Below are 19083 nucleotides of genomic sequence, written 5' to 3'. Positions count from 1 at the left end.
AGCTGTGAACGTGCCCCACCACCACTGGGAGAACCGAAATTGCGGAGGCCTGAGGCATTTCAAAAGCGAATGTGGCTTCTAAACTGCGCAGGGCTAGAGAGGTTTGCGACGTGACAGCTGACGGTCCCCTTCTCCCCGCGGGGTCAGCTCCCTACCAGTAAGCGTCTCTCCCTCTCCAGGTTAACTCACCACACACCCACGCCCCCCCACCCCCCTCCCCCCTCCAGCCCTTCCCCCTCCTCGCCTCCTAGGTTCCCGCGCCCTCCTCTTCATTCCCTCAGCCAGCCTCTCATAGCCTTTCGCGCCCCCTTCCTCCTTTTCCCTCTCATTGTTCCCTCCCTTTTTTCCCTTCGGTCTCTCGCCCTGCCCACCCCGCTTTCATCCCTTCTTTTTTTCCCCTTGGATTCGCGCTCGCGCCGCAAACGCCGCCTCCTCTCTCTACCAGAAGCAGCCCGGCGGGAGACGCAGCAGGCCGACTTCGCGCAGGCGCACTGTGGGGCGGGCGCGCGGGCAGGCGGGCGTCCGCGCAGGCGCTCGCTGTCCGGGCTTCGCTCAGGCGCTGGCTGCTAGGCGTTCTTCGCGTCTCTTGGTCCGGGTTTGGGGCCGCGCGCCGGCGGCGGCACCATGTTTCTTCATTCAGTCAATCTCTGGAACCTGGCGTTTTATGCCCTTATTGTCTTCATGGCGACCCTGGGGCTGTGGGACGTCTTCTTCGGCTTCGAGGAGAACAAGTGCAGTATGAGCTATATGTTTGAGTACCCGGAGTATCAGGTGAGGTTCGGCTCTCTCCTCACCTGGGCGCTCTGAGACTCGAGCCCCTCCTGTGGGTTTCTCCTGCTTTGGCTCCCCGCGCCTCTGTGGCACCCGTATGCCAACCTCGTCTGTTTTTTGTGTTTTTTTTTTTTTCCTCCCAGAAGACTTCCGACCACCCGCCCTCCCTGCTCACCTCACCTACCCTTTGTGTCCTCTCTCTTTTTTCTTTCTTTCTTTTTTTTTTTTTTTTTTTTTTAAGATTTTTACTTTTGGGGGATCTCTACACACGATATGGGTCTGGAATTTATAACCCCAACATCAAGAGTCTGTGCTCCTCCCACGAGCCAGCCGGGCACCCCGCCTTTGTGTCCTCCCTTAAAGTGGGGTGTGAGGTAGACGGTTCCTTGAGCATCCTCCCCGCCCCCCAGAGTTGCTCCCCTGTCTCCCGCCCCCTTCCCGGTCCCAAATCCCAGGCACTGGTTGTTTTGACTGCCCGGGCCCACCCCGCCTCATTCCCAGAGACGCAAACTCAGCGCCTCTCCCTAAACCTAAACCCCATTTTCCCTGCGTTCCTGCCTTAACAGGTGCCCCTGGACCCTCCTTGGCTTTCCAAGCACCTAATTCTTAACCATCCCGCGCAGTGATTTGCACGTCAGCTTTCGCTTTTCTGGAAAGGGACTGAGCTTCCGCAGAGGTTGTGTTGGCTAGATCCCAAGACTGCCTTTGAGACTCCAGGGTCTTACCTCTGTGTGAAAGGCTAACCTGGGGAGGAATTAAATGGAAAACTGTTGAGGTTCCGTGCTGTAAAGTTTTGCGGAACCTCCGGTTTTGTAGGTTACCGGCCCGTGCGTGTGCATGCAAGCCTGTGTTTATGCTTGTCGCCTCTTACCAGTTGTATACAAAATCTATTTCATAGTGTTGTTTTTGTTTTCTCGCTGTGTTTGCAATTTAGGAGAGACCCGGCCCTTCTGTCTCTAGAGCGCGCGCGCCGTCCCCCACCTCTTCCGTTCCATTTTGAGATTTTTCTATCACAACTGCTTCATCAGTTCAGCTTAGGAGAATTTGGAATTTCATTCATGACCAGCTGTGGTGACAAATTACACAACTGTCCAAAAAAATTTCTCTCGAATGATTGTTTTATTGCTAAACGCATCTCCTAATTATGGAATACATGTTATAATGGTAACCCATCATAGAAAGTATGTGTACTATAATACATTACTGATAAAACGCATTCTTCGTATATTTTTAAAACCATAGCAGATTTTTTTTTTTTTAAGGTGTAGAATGCAGATCGTGATTGCCTCTGCCCAGGGCATTGTGGATTAGCATATTATTTGATTAATGCTGCTATTATTTAGATCGTAAAAATACCTAAGGTTTAAATTGTTGAAGAACATCTTTTCCCCCGGGCAAAATTCTAATTTAGATTTCATTTGCTTTGAGATCCTTATCTTGGTTTTGCATCAGTGCTTATAAAGGAGTGGAAGAACTTGATATCAGATGCTATTGAAGGAGAAGATATTAATGTGTTACTGTTGTCTCAGTTTCTAAGCACATATGCCGGTTTATGTTTATCAGAGTCTATACATAGTTAAATACGTGGGCTTTTAAGGTTTTTTTTAAACCGAAAATAGAGCCCTTATAATCTTTCATTTTTCTATGGTGTAATAATTGAGAAACTCAATAGTCACTTTAGTTTTCTACTTCATGGAAGAGTTTGATTAAAACAAAATTATCTGTAACAATACAGAACTAATTCCCATTTATTTTGAGATTGCCCACAATTATTGAAGCTACTTTAATATCTGCAGTAGTGGAAATTGCTTAGTGTTGGGAACAAAGCATATGGACCTCACAGATGCATTTCTTGCCTCATAAAATTAACTGGAAAGACAGCAAATTAGCTAATGCAAAAGAGCTGTTTGTGTTTTTTTGTTGTTGAGTAGTCTGTTTAGCTATTTTGATTCAAATTACTTTTTTGTGGTTTTACTATTCCATTACTGTTAATATTATTTGTCAGTACAGTAATAATTACAGTAGCAGGAGTTTCTGATTCACATTTTCAGTAGATATTTATTTTTATGATGTAAAAAGAGGCTGTGTTAATTCACTACAGTATTATATTCGATTCTTGTATCTTACATTGTGTACACCAGGTCATGTTATTTTAGAAATATAGTTAAAGCCTGTCTATAGAATTGAGTCATCTTGAATATAGTGAGATTTCTGGATAACTGGGATCGTTCTATTAAGAACCAGTGGTTTTTAATGAATAAAAGTATTCTAAATACATCCATCATATGTATTGTTTACTTCTAGTTATATCTCGTAGTAAGCTTTCTAATTGTTCACAGGTTGATACCTGCATATAAGTTGACATATTCGTTGGCTTTTCAGCTTCTTGACACTTTTCTTCTTTTTTACTGTTAGTTTGCATATTTGTTAGCTGAATTTTAGAAAAAATGATAGTTGAAACACACTCTATTTTATTCTTCATTTAAAAAATAAAAGGTGGGACAGGAATTTGAACCTATTTGTAAGAATGAAGTTTTGAATTTAAAATTGAGTATTCATTTTCTACCTTTGGTTTTCGTAGATTCACTTACTCAGAGTTAACTGGACATCTCACAGACCTACCAGGCAAAATATGCATTATCCCTTAAAGCTTCTTGCTTTATTATGATAGCAAGGCACAGCTTTTATTTGGTAGCAAACACTTTTAGGCAAATTGTAGAATTCAAGAAGAAACATCTGTGTTGTTTTTCTCCCATATAGTAATTTATTTGACCGTCTTCAGATAAGTGACCTAGCAGTTGCTATCTGAAGAAAATGTTGATATTGGAAAATACAAATGATAGCATTTTGTTATTAAGTGTGATGTTCGTTTGGCAAATAATTTATTGAATAACTACTCTGTGTCTAGTATATTCTAGATACAAGGTATGGGTAAGAAGGAATTAGAGATGAATCAGACTTTGCCTTTATGTCTTTATAGTACAGTGGGGGAGACAGGAATGTAATGGATAGTTAAAATGTGCTAAATGTTATAGTTTCACTGTAAGAGCGCATATGAGGTTCTTCACAGAAGACAGTGTCCAAGTTCATCTTCAGTAGTCAAAGGCTGTAGCCAAGTTGTAGTGAATTAGAGGATATATATGTATATGTGTGTGTGTGTGTATATATATGTGTGTGTATATATGTGTGTGTGTGTGTGTGTGTGTGTGTGTGTGTGTGTATATATATATATATATAGTTCACATTGCAGGAATAGGGGTGCCTGGGTAGCTCAGTCGGTTAAGCATCCAACTTTGGCTCAGGTCATGATTTCACTGTTCGTGAGTTTGAGCCCCATGTTGGGCTCTTGTATTCTGTGTGTCTCTCTCTCTCTCTCTGTCCTTCCTCTGCTTGTACTCTGTCTCTCAAAAAATGAATAAATGTTAAAAAATTTTCTTTAAAGAAAATTGCAGGAATAAAGAATAGCATTTGTGAAGGTGGGAAGGCACCAGGACACATTGTATAAGCAGTATGTATATATATAAACTGCTAACATTGATTGCCTTCTGGGTGCAAACTACTAGGTGGCTAAAGGACTAGTGGTGGAAGAGAGCCTTTTCAATGTACATGCTATTGAATCTTGAATTTTGAAGCATATTAAAAATAAATTTTAAAACATGGCATGTGTAAGTTTAAGAAAGGTAAGAATAATTAGAGCCAAATATTAGAGGACCACTGTCTTAAGCCTTTATAAATGCAGTCAGGAAACACAGAAGTTGTATGTTTTAACAAGGTATTTCTTGACACCACTATGGACTCTGGATTGTAGCAGGGAGGTTATGACAGGGAGAAAGACCAACCAGTCTAAAAGATTCAGTTGTCCCTAGGTGTTTTTATTAAGCTGGAGTTTTTAGGGGTGGGATGAACAAAGCTCTTTGTAAGATCTTTTAAACTGCATTTTGATCAAAATCTCTTTTTTCTCCTTTTTTTCTTAATTATGGAGCTCAAATTTGAATTTTCCAGTTTTGATTTACAAGTAAAAGATATGTGTCATAAAAAAAGACATTTGTTTCTTGAATTGGTATTTTTCTGGTACTTGGGAACTTATTAGAATTTTTGTCTTTTGAAAGAGTTTGGGGTTTAGAGATTAGAAGGACCTGTACTAAGGCAGAGTCAAGGAGGGATGGACAGCAGGGGCAGGATTGTGGACATGTTATTTAAGTATACGTGTAATTTGTTTTGATTGAAGGTCTGTTTTTGGGAAGGTGTGCTCATTTAAAATAATATATGCAAAATAATTTAAAATATATGGGACTCTTGTTACTATAAAAGTTTTCTTTTAAATCCCTTGACCCTCATCTTTTTCTTCATCAGCATCCTTTTCATAGGCCTATAATTTTCTATCTTTAATCTGGTCAGAACCCTTTCTTTCTCTTCCTGCCACTCCCAGCTTGAACTTGTTTTTCTATCTCTAGAGAATTAAATATTTCTTTTTCAATATATTGATAGTTTCCTATTCTGAGTTAAGTTTCAGGTAGTTCAAAACTTAATGTACTAAAAAGAATGATCTAGGGGCACCTGGGTGGCTCGGTCGGTTAAGCATCCGACTTCGGCTCAGGTCATGATCTCGCAGTCCGTGAGTTTGAGCCCTACGTCGGGCTCTGGGCTGACAGCTCAGAGTCTGGAGCCTGTTTCAGATTCTGTGTATGTCTCTCTCTCTGACCCTCCCCTGTTCATGCTCTGTCTCTCTCTGTCTCAAAAATAAATAAACGTTAAAAAAAAAAAATTAAAAAAAAAGAAAAAAATAAAATAAAAATAAAAAGAATGATCTAATATTCATGTACTGTCATATCAAAAGATGTACTAAATTGGGAGAAGTTTAGATTAACATTTTCTTGTTCTCTCATGTTTCCTTTTTGCTTAATGTATACTTAATCAAAATATTGCATCATTTTAGTTTATTATACATTGTGCATAGTCAGTATTGGGGCTAATTTGAGTTGAAGCCCATATATATATATATATAAAGTGAATTGCGGGATTAGTATTTCTGCATTTTGGGTATTGGAGGAGATAAAATTGCTAATATTTTAAGCAATAAGTGCACAGTCTCTAAAGATGTTTTCAGGTGTTATTAACACAGATTGTTTATGGTAATATTTTTAAAAGAATCTTGAATGTGCATGAATAATCAGAATTCTGCTTCTTAGAACAGTGAGGTTTTTCAGTGTCATTACCATTTATAGGCTTTAAAATTCATTCAGTAGTTAAAATTTTTATCAAGCACATGTACAGCACTGCTAGATCATTAAATCTATTGATGTCTACTTAAAATCTATTCAATGTAACTGATTTCATTTTTAATGGTTCTTCTATACTCAAAAAAGGGGCAGAAGAAGAGAAGGAGAGCTTATACTTTACCATCACATTCATAGATGCTTATGTTTTGGGGATGACATTAAGACCTAACTTCTGTTTTGTTGGGAAAAAAAATTGCGTGAATTACTGGCTCATTTGTTATACAAAGTATGAATTGCAGAGTAGTTTAAGGCTTGCTGACAAACCATACACCTGGTCCATGAAAACTGAAACAGATGCTAATTCATTGGCATGTTTATGGTGAGAAAAGTGTACATGTCTTGACCGAGACATGGCTGTAAGGTTCAGATTAATGTGTTAAGCACATTGCAGATCAAAGCATATTAAGTTGAGAGGTCAGAAAGCTGTATTACAAAACAAGTTTACTTTGTTTTGAATGGTATAACAGCTGGAATATATAGTTGGGCCTGAAAAAAAGGAGAGACATTACAAAATAGTTTAAAATAGCAAAAAAGAATTGATTTGATAATGGAAAGCCTTTATTATTTCTAAGTATAATTGATACTGATACTATATTAAGAGCATTTCCAATTATATTAACATGTAACTTGCTGACATACCTCAGTGTTTTTCTTTAGTCAGTGGCTACTTTGAGTAGTTTGCATTCATTAGAATTTCAGGTGGTTCCATTTTATGCGTTCTTGAAAACTGCATGGTTCAAAACTCACATAATTCAAGACTAATTCTGCATTCTACGTATGAATAAGCTAAAAGTAAAATTTGTTTGGAACATTAAGTGCAGTTTTATCATTAGTAGTATTTTTATGCTATGCTGTTTCAAATGTGTGTAATACAGAAATGGACACAGTAGGCTGAATTGTATTAATACAACTAATTAAAGTGAAATTGCTTTTTTTTTCTTTTTGCTGTAGAAAATAGAACTTCCAAAGAAACTGGCAAAACGCTATCCTGCATATGAATTATATCTTTATGGAGAAGGATCCTATGCTGAAGAGCACAAAATTCTCCCTTTGACGGGTATTCCAGTTCTCTTTCTTCCTGGTAATGCTGGAAGTTATAAGCAAGGTAAGTCTTGGGGTTTGGGAGTGAGTCAAATGAGTGAAGGGAGCCAGCTGTATGTTGATGGATAGTAAATAAGTTTGTGGTGATGATCACTTTGTAGTATATACAGATGTTGAATTATAAAACTGTACACCTAAAGCTTGTATAATAAAAAAGGAATGAATTAGCTGATAACATGAATTACATGGTGCAATGTGGATAAATCTTAAAAACATAAGTGAAAGAAGCCAGTCATAAAAAAACACGTATGTGATCCCATTTATAGAAATGTCTAGAATAAGCAAGTCCATGGGACAGAAAGTAAATTAGTAGTTTCCAGAAATTGGACGGAGAAGAGGAATGAGAAGTGACTACTAATGAGTACAGGGTTTTCTTTTTGGGGTAATTAAAAATGTCTAACGTTAGATTAGAGAAATGATTTTAGAACTCGATGAATATACTAAAAGTCATTGAATTGTACACTTTACGTAATGAGTTGAATAGTATGTGAATTACGTATGTTAAAAAAATGGAATGGCACATAGGTATTTTGTTTGCTAAACCATACACTGCAATTTTTAATGCCAGTTAAGGCAATCAGTTCACAAATTGTGTGGAGTTAACAGAACAAAACCTGAAACAGTGATGGAAGCAGGTAGACCAATGAGGAAACTATTAGAGTAGTTAAGGCAAGAGATGATGGTGCTTACATTAGGAAGACAGTAGTGGAAATGATGAGAATTGTTGATTGGGGAATATGTTTGGAAAGTAGAGTATGATAAGATTTACTGATAGATTGGATGTCATGTGTAAGAAAAAGACAAATCAAGCATAGGTATCTGAACCAAGTGAGGAGCATATTATTTCTTGTAGGGATTTTCTCATTCTTAAAATCCTCAAGCATGACTCATACAGATGACTAACATTTTCTCTTCAAAGTATTCTTCCCCTCCCTTTTAGCTGTTGTCCCTACTGAAGTGGAAGCAGGTAAAGAATGAATGACCTGTTTACTTTCTATTTAACTTAAATTTAAAAAACATTTAGGGCACAAGACATACAGGGCACAAACAATGGTTTGTTCTTCTGAATTGATACTGTTGAAGGATGTCACCCTGAAGTAGGTTGTTTATACTTGGGAGTGTGGGATAAAGTTATTTGTTAAGAGACTTTGAAGCAACTTTTGAAAATTTTGTTTGGGGCACCTGGGTGGCTCAGTCAGCTAAGTGTCCGACTTTGGCTCAGGTCATGATCTCATGGTTCATTGGTTCAAGCTTCACGTTGGGCTCTGTGGTGACAACTCAGAGCCTGGAGCCTGCTTCAGATTCTGTGTCTCCCTCTCTCTCTGTCCTTCCCCCACTCGTGCTGTCTCTCTCAGAAATAAATAAAACGTTAAAAATTTTGTTTAATGTGCGCATTGTATTTTCCTCTGCAGTCCGTTCTGTTGGCTCTATTGCACTTAGAAAAGCAGAAGACATTGACTTCAAATACCACTTTGACTTCTTTAGTGTGAATTTCAATGAAGAACTGGTGGCACTGTATGGTGGAAGTCTTCAGAAACAGACCAAGTTTGTACATGAATGCATTAAAACAATTCTCAAACTCTATAAGGTAGGAGATAAGCATGCAAATCAATAGTGATCACCTATTAACATCTTTTTTTTTTTAAGACATTCAGCATATTTTAAATCATGTATTTGTTTATATGGAAGTTACAAATGGCACAAAGGTTTGTTTTTTGTTTTGGTGGGAGTCTTATTTTGAACTCCGTAGTTTTGAAATTTGAATTGGATTTATAAGGGGCGCCTGGGTGGCTCAGTCAGTTGAGCGTCCGACTTTGGCTCAGGTCATGATCTCATGGTCTTTGAGTTCGAGCCCCACATCAGGTTCTCTGCTGTTAGCACAGAGCCAGCTTTGGATCCTCTGTCCCCCTCTCTCTCTGTGTCCCTTCCCCGCTTGGGCTCTCTGTCTCTCTCAAAATAAATAAATAAACTTAAAAAAAAATAAGAGAAAAAAAATAAATTGAATTTATAAGAAATGTCTCTTGTGAATTTAAGGGAAAAAAATTTTTTTAACTTTATAAATCAGAAGTGCATTGAGTTTCCTAAAGATCATTAGTATGGATTTCTGCTTCTAGTTATGAATAACTTGTACTAGGGTAGACCACTTCCGTATGTAAGCAACTATAAAGCTAGCCAAAATATTGAAATACATGTTTTTAAGTGTTGGCCAAGGACCTTGATCCCTGAAAGAAGGAAAACATGTGAGGTGAGCTTCATGATTGCCCTGATTTTCTGCCTGAAAGCATTTCCCAGACCATGGGACAAGTGGGTAAAGATCAAGCAGAACACATTTATATAATTGAACTGAAGAAGGCAGAGATTGGAATTTGGGGCTACTGGAGTGGTTAAATCTGTGGGCATGGTATTAGAAAGAAGAGAGTCAGGCAGAAATAGAAGCTCTAGAAATTTGCATTTTTCAACTTTGAATGCAGTGCTGAATATGCACAGGGCAAGAAGCTACAGGGCAATGGCATACCGAGGAGGAAGTGATGGGATGTATCTACCTCAAGTTCAAGGAATAAGGAGCAATATATATCTTTAGAGAAATTTGAAAGAGTGGTAAAACAGTCTAAAAATCATTCTGTGCCAACACTTCTAAACAATGTCAGGGATAAAATACCACTGCCTACTGAGGTGGAGCCACTGCCTCCCATAGTATGCCACAATGAAACTCCTGGCAAAAAAAAAAAAAAAAAGCTACTGGAGGAATTATGACCTGAATTGAGATTCCAGAGGTCACATGGTGCTAGGAAATAGGAGTTCTGATCAGCTGGAGCAGGAAGACCTATTTGAACACTCTGGGCATTGTTGAGATCCCAGAAAGGATACTATTTAGGCATAAGACTATTCTATATTCTAAGTCTAAAGTAAGAGCTATTCTAGGCTCCACCTTAATGCTTAAATAGAAGCCTCAAAAATACTCAAGGGTAAGGGGTTAAGTAAGGTAAGGTAAGTATGTATAACAAGAGAACAGATGAGGAGTCTCAGCAAAGACATGGAAACTATTAAAAAAGAAGAACAAAAAGGAAAATATAGAACTGAAGCAATACATACCAGAAATGAAAAATTCAGCACATAGGCTTTAAGCCGATTGAATACTACAGAATAAGAGATCATTGAATTTGAAGGTACGACAATAGAAACTATCCCAAAATGAAACACCGGACAAAAGAATGAAAAAGAAAGAGCCTCAGGAACCTGTGGGGCAATACTCAGTAATCTAAGATTGATATAATTGGAACTCTAGAAGAGAAAGAAATTGGAAAAGAAAAAATATTTAAAGAAGTAATGGTTCCCAGTTGGTCAATTTTGATTAAAAATTTTCAACCCACAGGTCCAAGAAGATCAGTGAGTGTTAAGCAGGAGAAATACAAAATCACACTTATATGTATCATAGTCAAATTGTTGAAAACTAAAGAGAAAAATCTTAAAAGCAGCCAAAAGAAAAAGATCCTTTACCTAACATACAGAGTAAACATACAGAGTAAAAATTACCAGTGCTTTTACATAAGAAATAGTGAAAGCCAAAAAAACAACAGGATAACATCTTAAAGATCTTGGAGATGAGGTTAGGAAGGGTACTCTTCAACCTAAAATTGCATACCCAGCAAAAATATCATTCAAAAGTGAGGGCAAAATAAAGATATGTTCAGAGTTATAAAAACTGGCAGTTTGTCATTAGTAGACAAAGGGAAATAAAAGATTAGCATTAGGTGAACAGTACAGTAATACTTGCTGTAGACAAGATGAATGCTAATTAATGGGTGAAAGTTTGAGGAGAAAAAGGATATTTACATGATCTCAAAGAATCTTTTCTGAAATATTCATTAACTACAAAGGTGAAGAATAACTTTACAGTGGAGAAACCTGGCAGATACCATCTTAACCAAGATTAACATCACCAGTAATAACACATATTGATAGAAACCTCCTTGACATGTGTAATAAGACATATTGATATAAATCTCCTTGACGTGATGCATTGAGAAGGTTGCAGCATAATTTCTGTGGCATTGTCAACCTCACGTTAATCATGAGAAAACGTCAGGAAAACCCAAATTGAGAGTCATACTACAAAATAATCAGTTCTGTTTAAAAGTATCACGATCAAGGGGCGCCTGGATGGTGCAGTCGGTTAAGCGTCCGACTTCAGCCAGGTCACGATCTCGCGGTCCGTGAGTTCGAGCCCCGCGTCAGGCTCTGGGCTGATGGCTCAGAGCCTGGAGCCTGTTTCCGATTCTGTGTCTCCCTCTTTCTCTGCCCCTCCCCCATTCATGCTCTGTCTCTCTCTGTCCCAAAAATAAATAAATGTTGAAAAAAAAATTAAAAAAAAAAATATCACGATCATAAAAAAGTGAACACTGAAGAACTGTCACAGGTTAGAGGAAACTAAGGAGAAATAACAATGCGAGGTAGGATGTTGGATGAAATCCTGAAATAGAAAAAGTACATTTGTGAGAAAATGGATGAAATTTATATTAGGTCTACAGTTTAGTTAATAACAGTTGAGCTGAAGTTAAAATGTTAATTTTTTTTAAGATTTATTGTGAGAGAGAGAGAGAGAGAAAGCATGCATGGCAGGGGAGGGTCAGAGACAAGAGACAATTTCAAGCAGGCTCCACACCATCAGTGCAGAGCCTGATGTGAGGATAGAACTCATTAACTGTGACATCAAAACCTGAGCTGAAACCAAGAGTAGTAGGATGCTTACCTGACTGAGCCATCCAGGCACCCCACCAACGTTAATTTCTTTGTTTTGATAATTGTCCTATGGCTATGTAAATGTTAATAATAAATGAAGTTGGATGAGAGGCATAGGAGAACTCTCTTGTGCTATTTTTGCAACATTTCTTTAATTTGTTCAAAATAAAAAGGTTAAATTGTTTACAGCAAAAAACCCCATAGTATGAGGTTTATAACTTATTTAGAAGAAAAATATATAAATGGTGAAAAGGATGGGGAGAGGAATGTATAGAATTATTCCTTTGCATTAAGTAAGTGGTATAATATTAATTCAGAGTAGACCAATATGGTTGCATATTGTAATTTCTAGAATACCAGCGACAAAAGGGAGACATAGCAAAAGAGTAAAGAGTAAATGGAGAAGAAAAAGAGTAAATGGAGAAGAAATAGAAGGAAAGAAGAAAGAAATAGCTGGGACAAATAGACAAGAAACAAATGACAAAATGATAGTTAAACCCAACTATATCAATAATTACATTAATTACAGATGGATTAATCACTCCAGTTAAAAGGAAGACGTTGTCAGACTGTATAAGAAAGGCAAGACCAACCCAATTATATGCTAATCTGTCTACTAGAAAGTAAAAGCCACTTTAAATGGAAAGATCCTGATAGATTACTTTTAAAAGAATGGGAAAAAATATACGTACACAGATCATTGGAAAGCTGGCATGGCTGTCTTAATATCAATTAAATAGATTCTAGGACAAAAGATATTAGAGTTAAAGGACATTTTACAATGATAGAGTTCATCAAGAAGGCAAAACAATCTCAAGTGAGTATGTACCTAATAACAAAGTTTCTACATTCATGAAGCAGAAACTAATAACATAGAGAAAGAAATAGTAAATCCATGATTAGATTTGGTAATTTCAGCAATCTTATCTCCATAATTCATAATAGACAAAATCAGTAAGGTATGGAAGATTTGAACACTATTAACCAACTTAACCTGTTGAAATTTATAGTATACTACATCCAACAACTGTAGAAACTTGTTACCTTTATTTTTTTAATTTGTTTTTTTGCTTTTAAAATTTTCTTCCTCGCATTTGTATTTAAATTCAAGTTAGTTAACATACAGTGTAATAGTAATTTCAGGTGTAGAATTTGACAATTCATCACTTACATACAACACGAGTTCTCATCCACAGCAAGTGCCCTCCTTAGTACCCATCACCTATTCGACCTATTCACCTCCCTTATGTTTATTTGTTCTTTTTTTTTTTAATGTTTATTTATTTTGAGAAAGAAAGCTCATGTTCATGTGAGCAGTGGGAGGGAGAGAGAGAATCCCAAGCTGACGGTGCGGAGCCCGACTTGAGGTTCAGTCTCACAGAACTGCGAGATCATGACTACGGCCAAAAATCGAGCCGATGTTTAACCGACTGAGTCACACAGGCACCCCCATTTGTTTTGTTTCTTAAATTCCATGTATGAGTGAAATCATATGGCATTAGTCTTTCTCTGACTTATTTCACTTAGCATAATAACTCTCTAGCTCCGTCCATGTTGTTTCAAATGGAAAGATTTAAAAAAAATTTTTTTTTTAACATTTATTTATTTTTGAGAGAAAGAGACAGTGCAAGCAGGGGAGAGGCAGAGAGAGAGGGAGACACAGAATCCAAAGCAGGCTCCAGGCTCCGAGCTGTCAGCACAGAGCCCAACATGGAGCTTGAACCCATGGACCGTGAGATCATGACCTGAACTGAAGTTGGATGCCTGACTGACTGAGCCACCAGGTGCCCAAAATGGAAAGATTTTGTTCTTTTTTAATGGCTAAATAATACTCCACTGTGGTGTGGTGTGTGTGTGTGTGTGTGTGTGCGCGCGCGTGTGTGTGTACATACACACACATATATATACCACATGTTCTCTATTCATTTATCAGTTAGTGGACATTTGGGCTCTTTCTATAATTTTGTTATTTATAATGCTGCTATAAACATTGGGGTGCATGTGCTCATTAGAGTCAGTATTTTTTATCCCTTGGGTAAATACCTAGTAGTGCAATTGTTATATTGTAGGGTAGTTCTATTTTTAACTTTTTTTTTTCCCATTTAAACAGTTCACTGTAGTTGTGAATTTATTTTATATCATTTGAGGGAGGTGGAATTTGGAGTTGATTACTACACAGTCTTCAACTACCTGGATATCCACCATAATATGTCTATTTAAAAAAATTTTTTTTTAATTTTATTTTTTTAATTTACATCCAAGTTAGTTAGCATATAGTGCAACAGTGATTTCAGGGATAGATTCCTTGACACCTTTTTTATTCATTTAGCCCATCCCCCTCCCACAACCCCTCCAGTAACCCTCTGTTTGTTCTCCTTATTTAAGGATCTCTTATGTTTTGTCCCCCTCCCTGTTTTTATATTATTTTTGCTTCCCTTCCCTTGTGTTCATCTGTTCTGTGTCTTAAAATCTGCACATGAGTGAAGGAAGTCATATGATATTTGTCTTTCTCTGACTAATTTTGCTTAGCATAATACCCTCTAGTTCCATCCACATAGTTGCAAATAGCAAGATCTCATTCTTTTTGATTGTCGAGTAATACTCCATTGTGTGTGTATGTATATATATATATATATATATATATATATATATACACACACACACATATACATATATATACACCACATCTTCTTTATCCATTCATCCATCGATGGACATTTGGGCTCTTTCCATACTTTGGCTGTTGTTGATAGTGCTGCTGTAAACGTTGGGGTGCACGTGTCCCTTCGAAACAGCACACCTGTATCCCTTGGATAAATACCTAGTAGTGCAATTGCTGGGTCATAGGGTAGTTCTATTTTTAATTTTTTAAGGAACCTCCATACTGTTTCCCAGAGTGGCTGAACCAGCTTGCATTCACACCAGCTTGCATTCCCACCAACAATGCAAAAGAGATCCTCTTTCTCCGCATCCTTGCCAACATCTGTTGTTGCCTGAGTTGTTAATGTTAGCCATTCTGACAGGTGTAAGGTGGTATCTCATTGTGGTTTTGATTTGTATTTCCCTGATGATGAGTGATGTTGACCATGTTTTCATGTGTCGGTTGGTCATCTGGATGTCTTCTTTGGACAAGTGTCTATTCATGTCTTTTGCCCATTTCTTCAGTGGATTATTTGTTTTTTGGGTGTTGAGTTTGATAAGTTCTTTATAGATTTTGGATACTAACCCTTAATCTGATATGCTGTTTGCAAATATCTTCTCCCATTCCGTCAGTTGCCTTTTAGTTTTGCTGATTGTTTCCTTCGCCGTGCAAAAGCTTTTTATTTTGATGAGGTCCCAATAGTTCATTTTTGCTTTTGTTTCCCTTGCCTCTGGAGATGTGTTGAGTAAGAAGTTGCTGCGGCCATATTTTTAACTTTTTGAGGAGTCTCCATACTATTTTCCAGAGTGGCTTGCACCAGTTTGCATTCCCAGCAACAGTGGAAATGGATTCCCCTTTCTCCACATCCTCGCTAACACTGTTTCCTGTGTTAATTTTAGCCATTCTGATTGCTGTGAAGTGACACCTAGTTTATTTTTGCTTTTGTTCCCTTGCCTTAGGAGATGTATCTAGTATGAAGTTGTTATGGCTGATGTCCAAGAGGTTACTATCTATGTTTTCCTCTAGGATTTTGATGGCTTCCTGTCTTATGTTAGGTCTTTTATCCATTTTGAATTTATTTTTGTGTATGGTATAAAACAGTGGTCCAGGGGCACCTGAGTGGCTCAGTTAGTTAAGTGTCTGACTTTGGCTCAGGTCATGACTCGCAGTCTGTGAGTTCAAGCCCTGCATCAGGCTCTGTGCTGACAGCTCAGAGCCTGGAGCCTGCTTCAGATTCTGTGTCTCCCTCTCTCTCTGTACCTCCCCTGCTCACATTCTGTCTGTCTCTCTCTCTCAGAAGTAAATAAACATTGAAAAAATTTAAAAAGAAAGAAAGAAAGAGGTCCAGTATCACTCTTTTGCATGTTGCTATCCAGGTTTCCGAACACTATTTGTTGAAGAGACTATCTTTTTTACATTAGATACTTTTTCTGCCTTAAAAAAATTTTTTTTTTAATGTTTATTTATTTTTGAGAGAGAGAGAGAGAGAGAGAGAGACAGAGCACAAGCTGTCAGAACCCGACACGGGGCTCGAACTCACGAACTGTGACATCATGACCTGAGCCGAAGTCAGACGCTTAACCAACTGAGCCACCCAGGCGCCCCTTTTTCTGCCTTCTTGAAGATTAGTTGGCCATATAGTTGTAGGTCCATTTCTGGGTTACCTATTCTGTTGCTTTGATCTATGTGTCTGTTTTTGTGCCAGTACTGTCTTAATGACTACAGTTTGTGATATAGCTTGAAGTCTGGAATTATGATGCCCCCAACTTTTCTTTTCTTTTTCAAGTTTGCTTTGGCTGTTCGAGTGTTTTGTGGTTCCATACAAATTTTAGGATTGTTCTAGCTATCAAAATTGCTGGGGGTATGTTGATAGGGATTGTATTAAATGTGTAGATTGCTTTGGGTAGTATAGACATTTTAACAATATTTGTTCTTCCAATCCATGAGCATGGAATATTTTATGTTTTTTGTTCATCTTCAATTCTTTTCATCAGTGTTTTATAGTTTTCAGAGTACATTATCCTTTAGTTAGGTTTATTCCTGGTTATCTTACGGTTTTTGGTGCAGTTGTAAATGGGACTGATTCCTTGATTTTTCTTTCTGCTGCTTCATTATTGATGTATAGAAATGCAACAGATTTCTGTATGTTGTTTTTTTATCCTGCACCTTTACTGAATTTGTGTATCAGCTCTAGCAGTTTTTTGCTGGAATCTTTGGGTTTTCTACATAAAGTATCATGTTATCTGCAAATAGTGAAAATTTGACTTCTTTCTTGCTGATTTGGATGCCTTTTATTTCTTTTTGTTGTCTGAATGCTGAGGCTAGGACTTCCAGTACTATGTTAAATAAGAATGGTGAGTGTGGTCGTCCCTGTCTTGTTTCTGACTGAAGAGAAAAAGCTCTCAGTTTTCCCCCATTGAGGATGATACTAATTGTGGGTTTTTTGTATATGGCTTTTATTATGTTGAGGGGTTTTACATGAATGGATGTTGTACTTTGTCAAATGCTTTTTCTGAATCTAGTGAAAGAATCATATGGTTTGTCTCATTTTATTATGTGGTGTTTCATATGTACTGATTTGTGAATATTGAACCACCCTTGCAGCCCAGGAATAAATCCTACTTGATCATGGTGAATGATTCTTTTAATGTACTGTTGGATTCAATTTCCTAATATTTTGTTGAGAATTTTTGCATCCATGTTCATCAGGGATATTGGCCTGTAGTTTTCTCTTTTTTAGTGGAGTCTTTCTGGTTTTGGAATGAGTTTGGAAGATTTCCTTCCATTTCTTTTTTTTTTTTTGGAACTGTTTGAGAAAAATGGGTATTACCTCTTCTTTAAATGTTTGATAGAATTTGCCTGTGAAGCCATCTATTCCTGAACTTTTGTTTGTTGGGTGTTTTTTGATTACTGATTCACTTTCTTTACTGGTTATCGGTCTGTTCAAGTTTTTTATTCCTTTTTCAGTTTTGGTAATTTATATTTTCTAGGAGTTTATCCATTTCTTCTAGGTTGTCCAATTTGTTAGGATATACTTTTCCATAATATTCTCTTATAATTGTTGTATTTTTGTAGTGTTGTTTGTGATCTCTCTCAGTCGTGAATTTATTTATTGGGGTCCTTTTTCTTTTCTTTTTGATAAGTCTGCTAGAGATTTATCAATTTTATTAATTTTTTCACAGAACCAGCTCCCAGTTTCATTAATCTGTTCTACCATTTTTTAGTTCCTGTGTCATTTATTTCTGCTCTCATCTTTACTATTTCCCTTCTGTCTTTAGCCTTCGTTTGTTTATCTCTTTCAACCTCATTTAGGTATAAAATTAGGTTGTTTATTTGTGATTTTTCTTGCTACTTGAGGTAGGCCTGTGTTGATATATACTTTCCTCTTTGTGATGCTTTTGCTTCATCACAAAGGTTTCAGACCGTTATGTTCTCATTTTCATTCGTTTCTATCTATTTTTAAAATTTCTTCTTTGATTTCCTGTTTGACCCATTCGTTCTTTAGTAGCATGTTGTTTAACCTCCATGTATTTGTGGTCTTTCCAAATTTTTTGTTGTGGTTTACTTCCAGTTTCATAGCATTGTGGTCAGAAAATATGCATGGTATGATTTGTCTTTTTGTGCTTGTTGAGGCCTGATTAGTGACCTAATATATGATCTATTCTGGAGAGTGTCCCATGTGCACTTGAAAAGAGTGTTTATTCTGCTGTGTTAGGATGAAATATTCTGAATATATCTGTTAAGTTCATCTGGTTCAGTGTGTCATTCATTTTTTTTTTATGTTTACTAAACCTAATTTTATTTATTTTTTTGACTCAGTAAATATTTTATTTTTTGCCTTTTTTTATATTAAATATAATTTATTGTCAGATTGGTTTCCATACAACACCCAGGGCTCATCCCAACAGATGCCCTCCTCAATGCCCATCACCCACTTTCCCCTCTCCCCCAACCCCATCAACCCTGTTTGTTCTTAGTATTTAAGAGTCTCTTATGGCTTGCCCCCTTCCCTCTCTTTAACATTTTCCCCCCCTTCCGCTCCCCCCATGGACTTCTGTTAAGTTTCTCAGGATCCACATATGAGTGAAAACATATGATATCTGTCTTTTTCTGCCTGACTTATTTCACTTAGCATCATACTCTCCATTTCCATCCACATTGCTACAAATGGACAGATTTCATTCTTTCTCATTGCCAAGTAGTATTCCATTGTATATATAAACCACATCTTCTTTATTCATTCGTCAGTTGATGGACATTTAGGCTCTTTCCACAATTTGGCTATTGTTGAAAGTGCTGCTATAAACATTGGGGGGGTACAAGTGCCCCTATGCATCAGCACTCCTGTATCCCTTGGGTAAACTCTTAGCAGTGCTATTGCTGGGTCATAGGGCAGATCTATTTTTAATTTTTTGAGGAATCTCCACACTGTTTTCCAGAGTGGCTGCACCAGTTTGCATTCCCACCAACGGTGCAAGAGGGTTCCCATCTCTCCACATCCTCTCCAGCGTCTATAGTCTCCTAATTTGTTCATTTTAGCCACTCTGACCA

At 37.5% G+C, this 19083-nt stretch overlaps 1 protein-coding gene across 3 annotated transcripts in view; it reads left to right on the top strand.

The window, feature by feature from the left end:
• Positions 1–489: 489 nt before the first annotated feature.
• Positions 490–19083, top strand: part of PGAP1 (post-GPI attachment to proteins inositol deacylase 1) — an 80807-nt gene continuing 62213 nt past the window's right edge. For 2 of the 3 annotated variants that reach the window (XM_027054111.2, XM_027054105.2), the window contains exons 1-3: positions 490–771; positions 7002–7155; positions 8564–8739. In XM_027054111.2, the coding sequence (XP_026909912.1) occupies positions 625–771; positions 7002–7155; positions 8564–8739 (477 nt within the window). In that variant the 5' untranslated portion in view covers positions 490–624. Of the gene's footprint in view, positions 772–7001; positions 7156–8563; positions 8740–19083 lie in introns of those variants that run through there. The other variant, XM_053215492.1, reaches the window with a different exon arrangement.

This window comes from Acinonyx jubatus, chromosome C1, assembly GCF_027475565.1.
Source record: "Acinonyx jubatus isolate Ajub_Pintada_27869175 chromosome C1, VMU_Ajub_asm_v1.0, whole genome shotgun sequence".
Lineage (NCBI taxonomy): Eukaryota > Metazoa > Chordata > Mammalia > Carnivora > Felidae > Acinonyx > Acinonyx jubatus.
The sequence above is the reverse complement of the archived record's forward strand: the minus strand, read 5'-3'. Positions and strand labels throughout refer to the sequence as shown.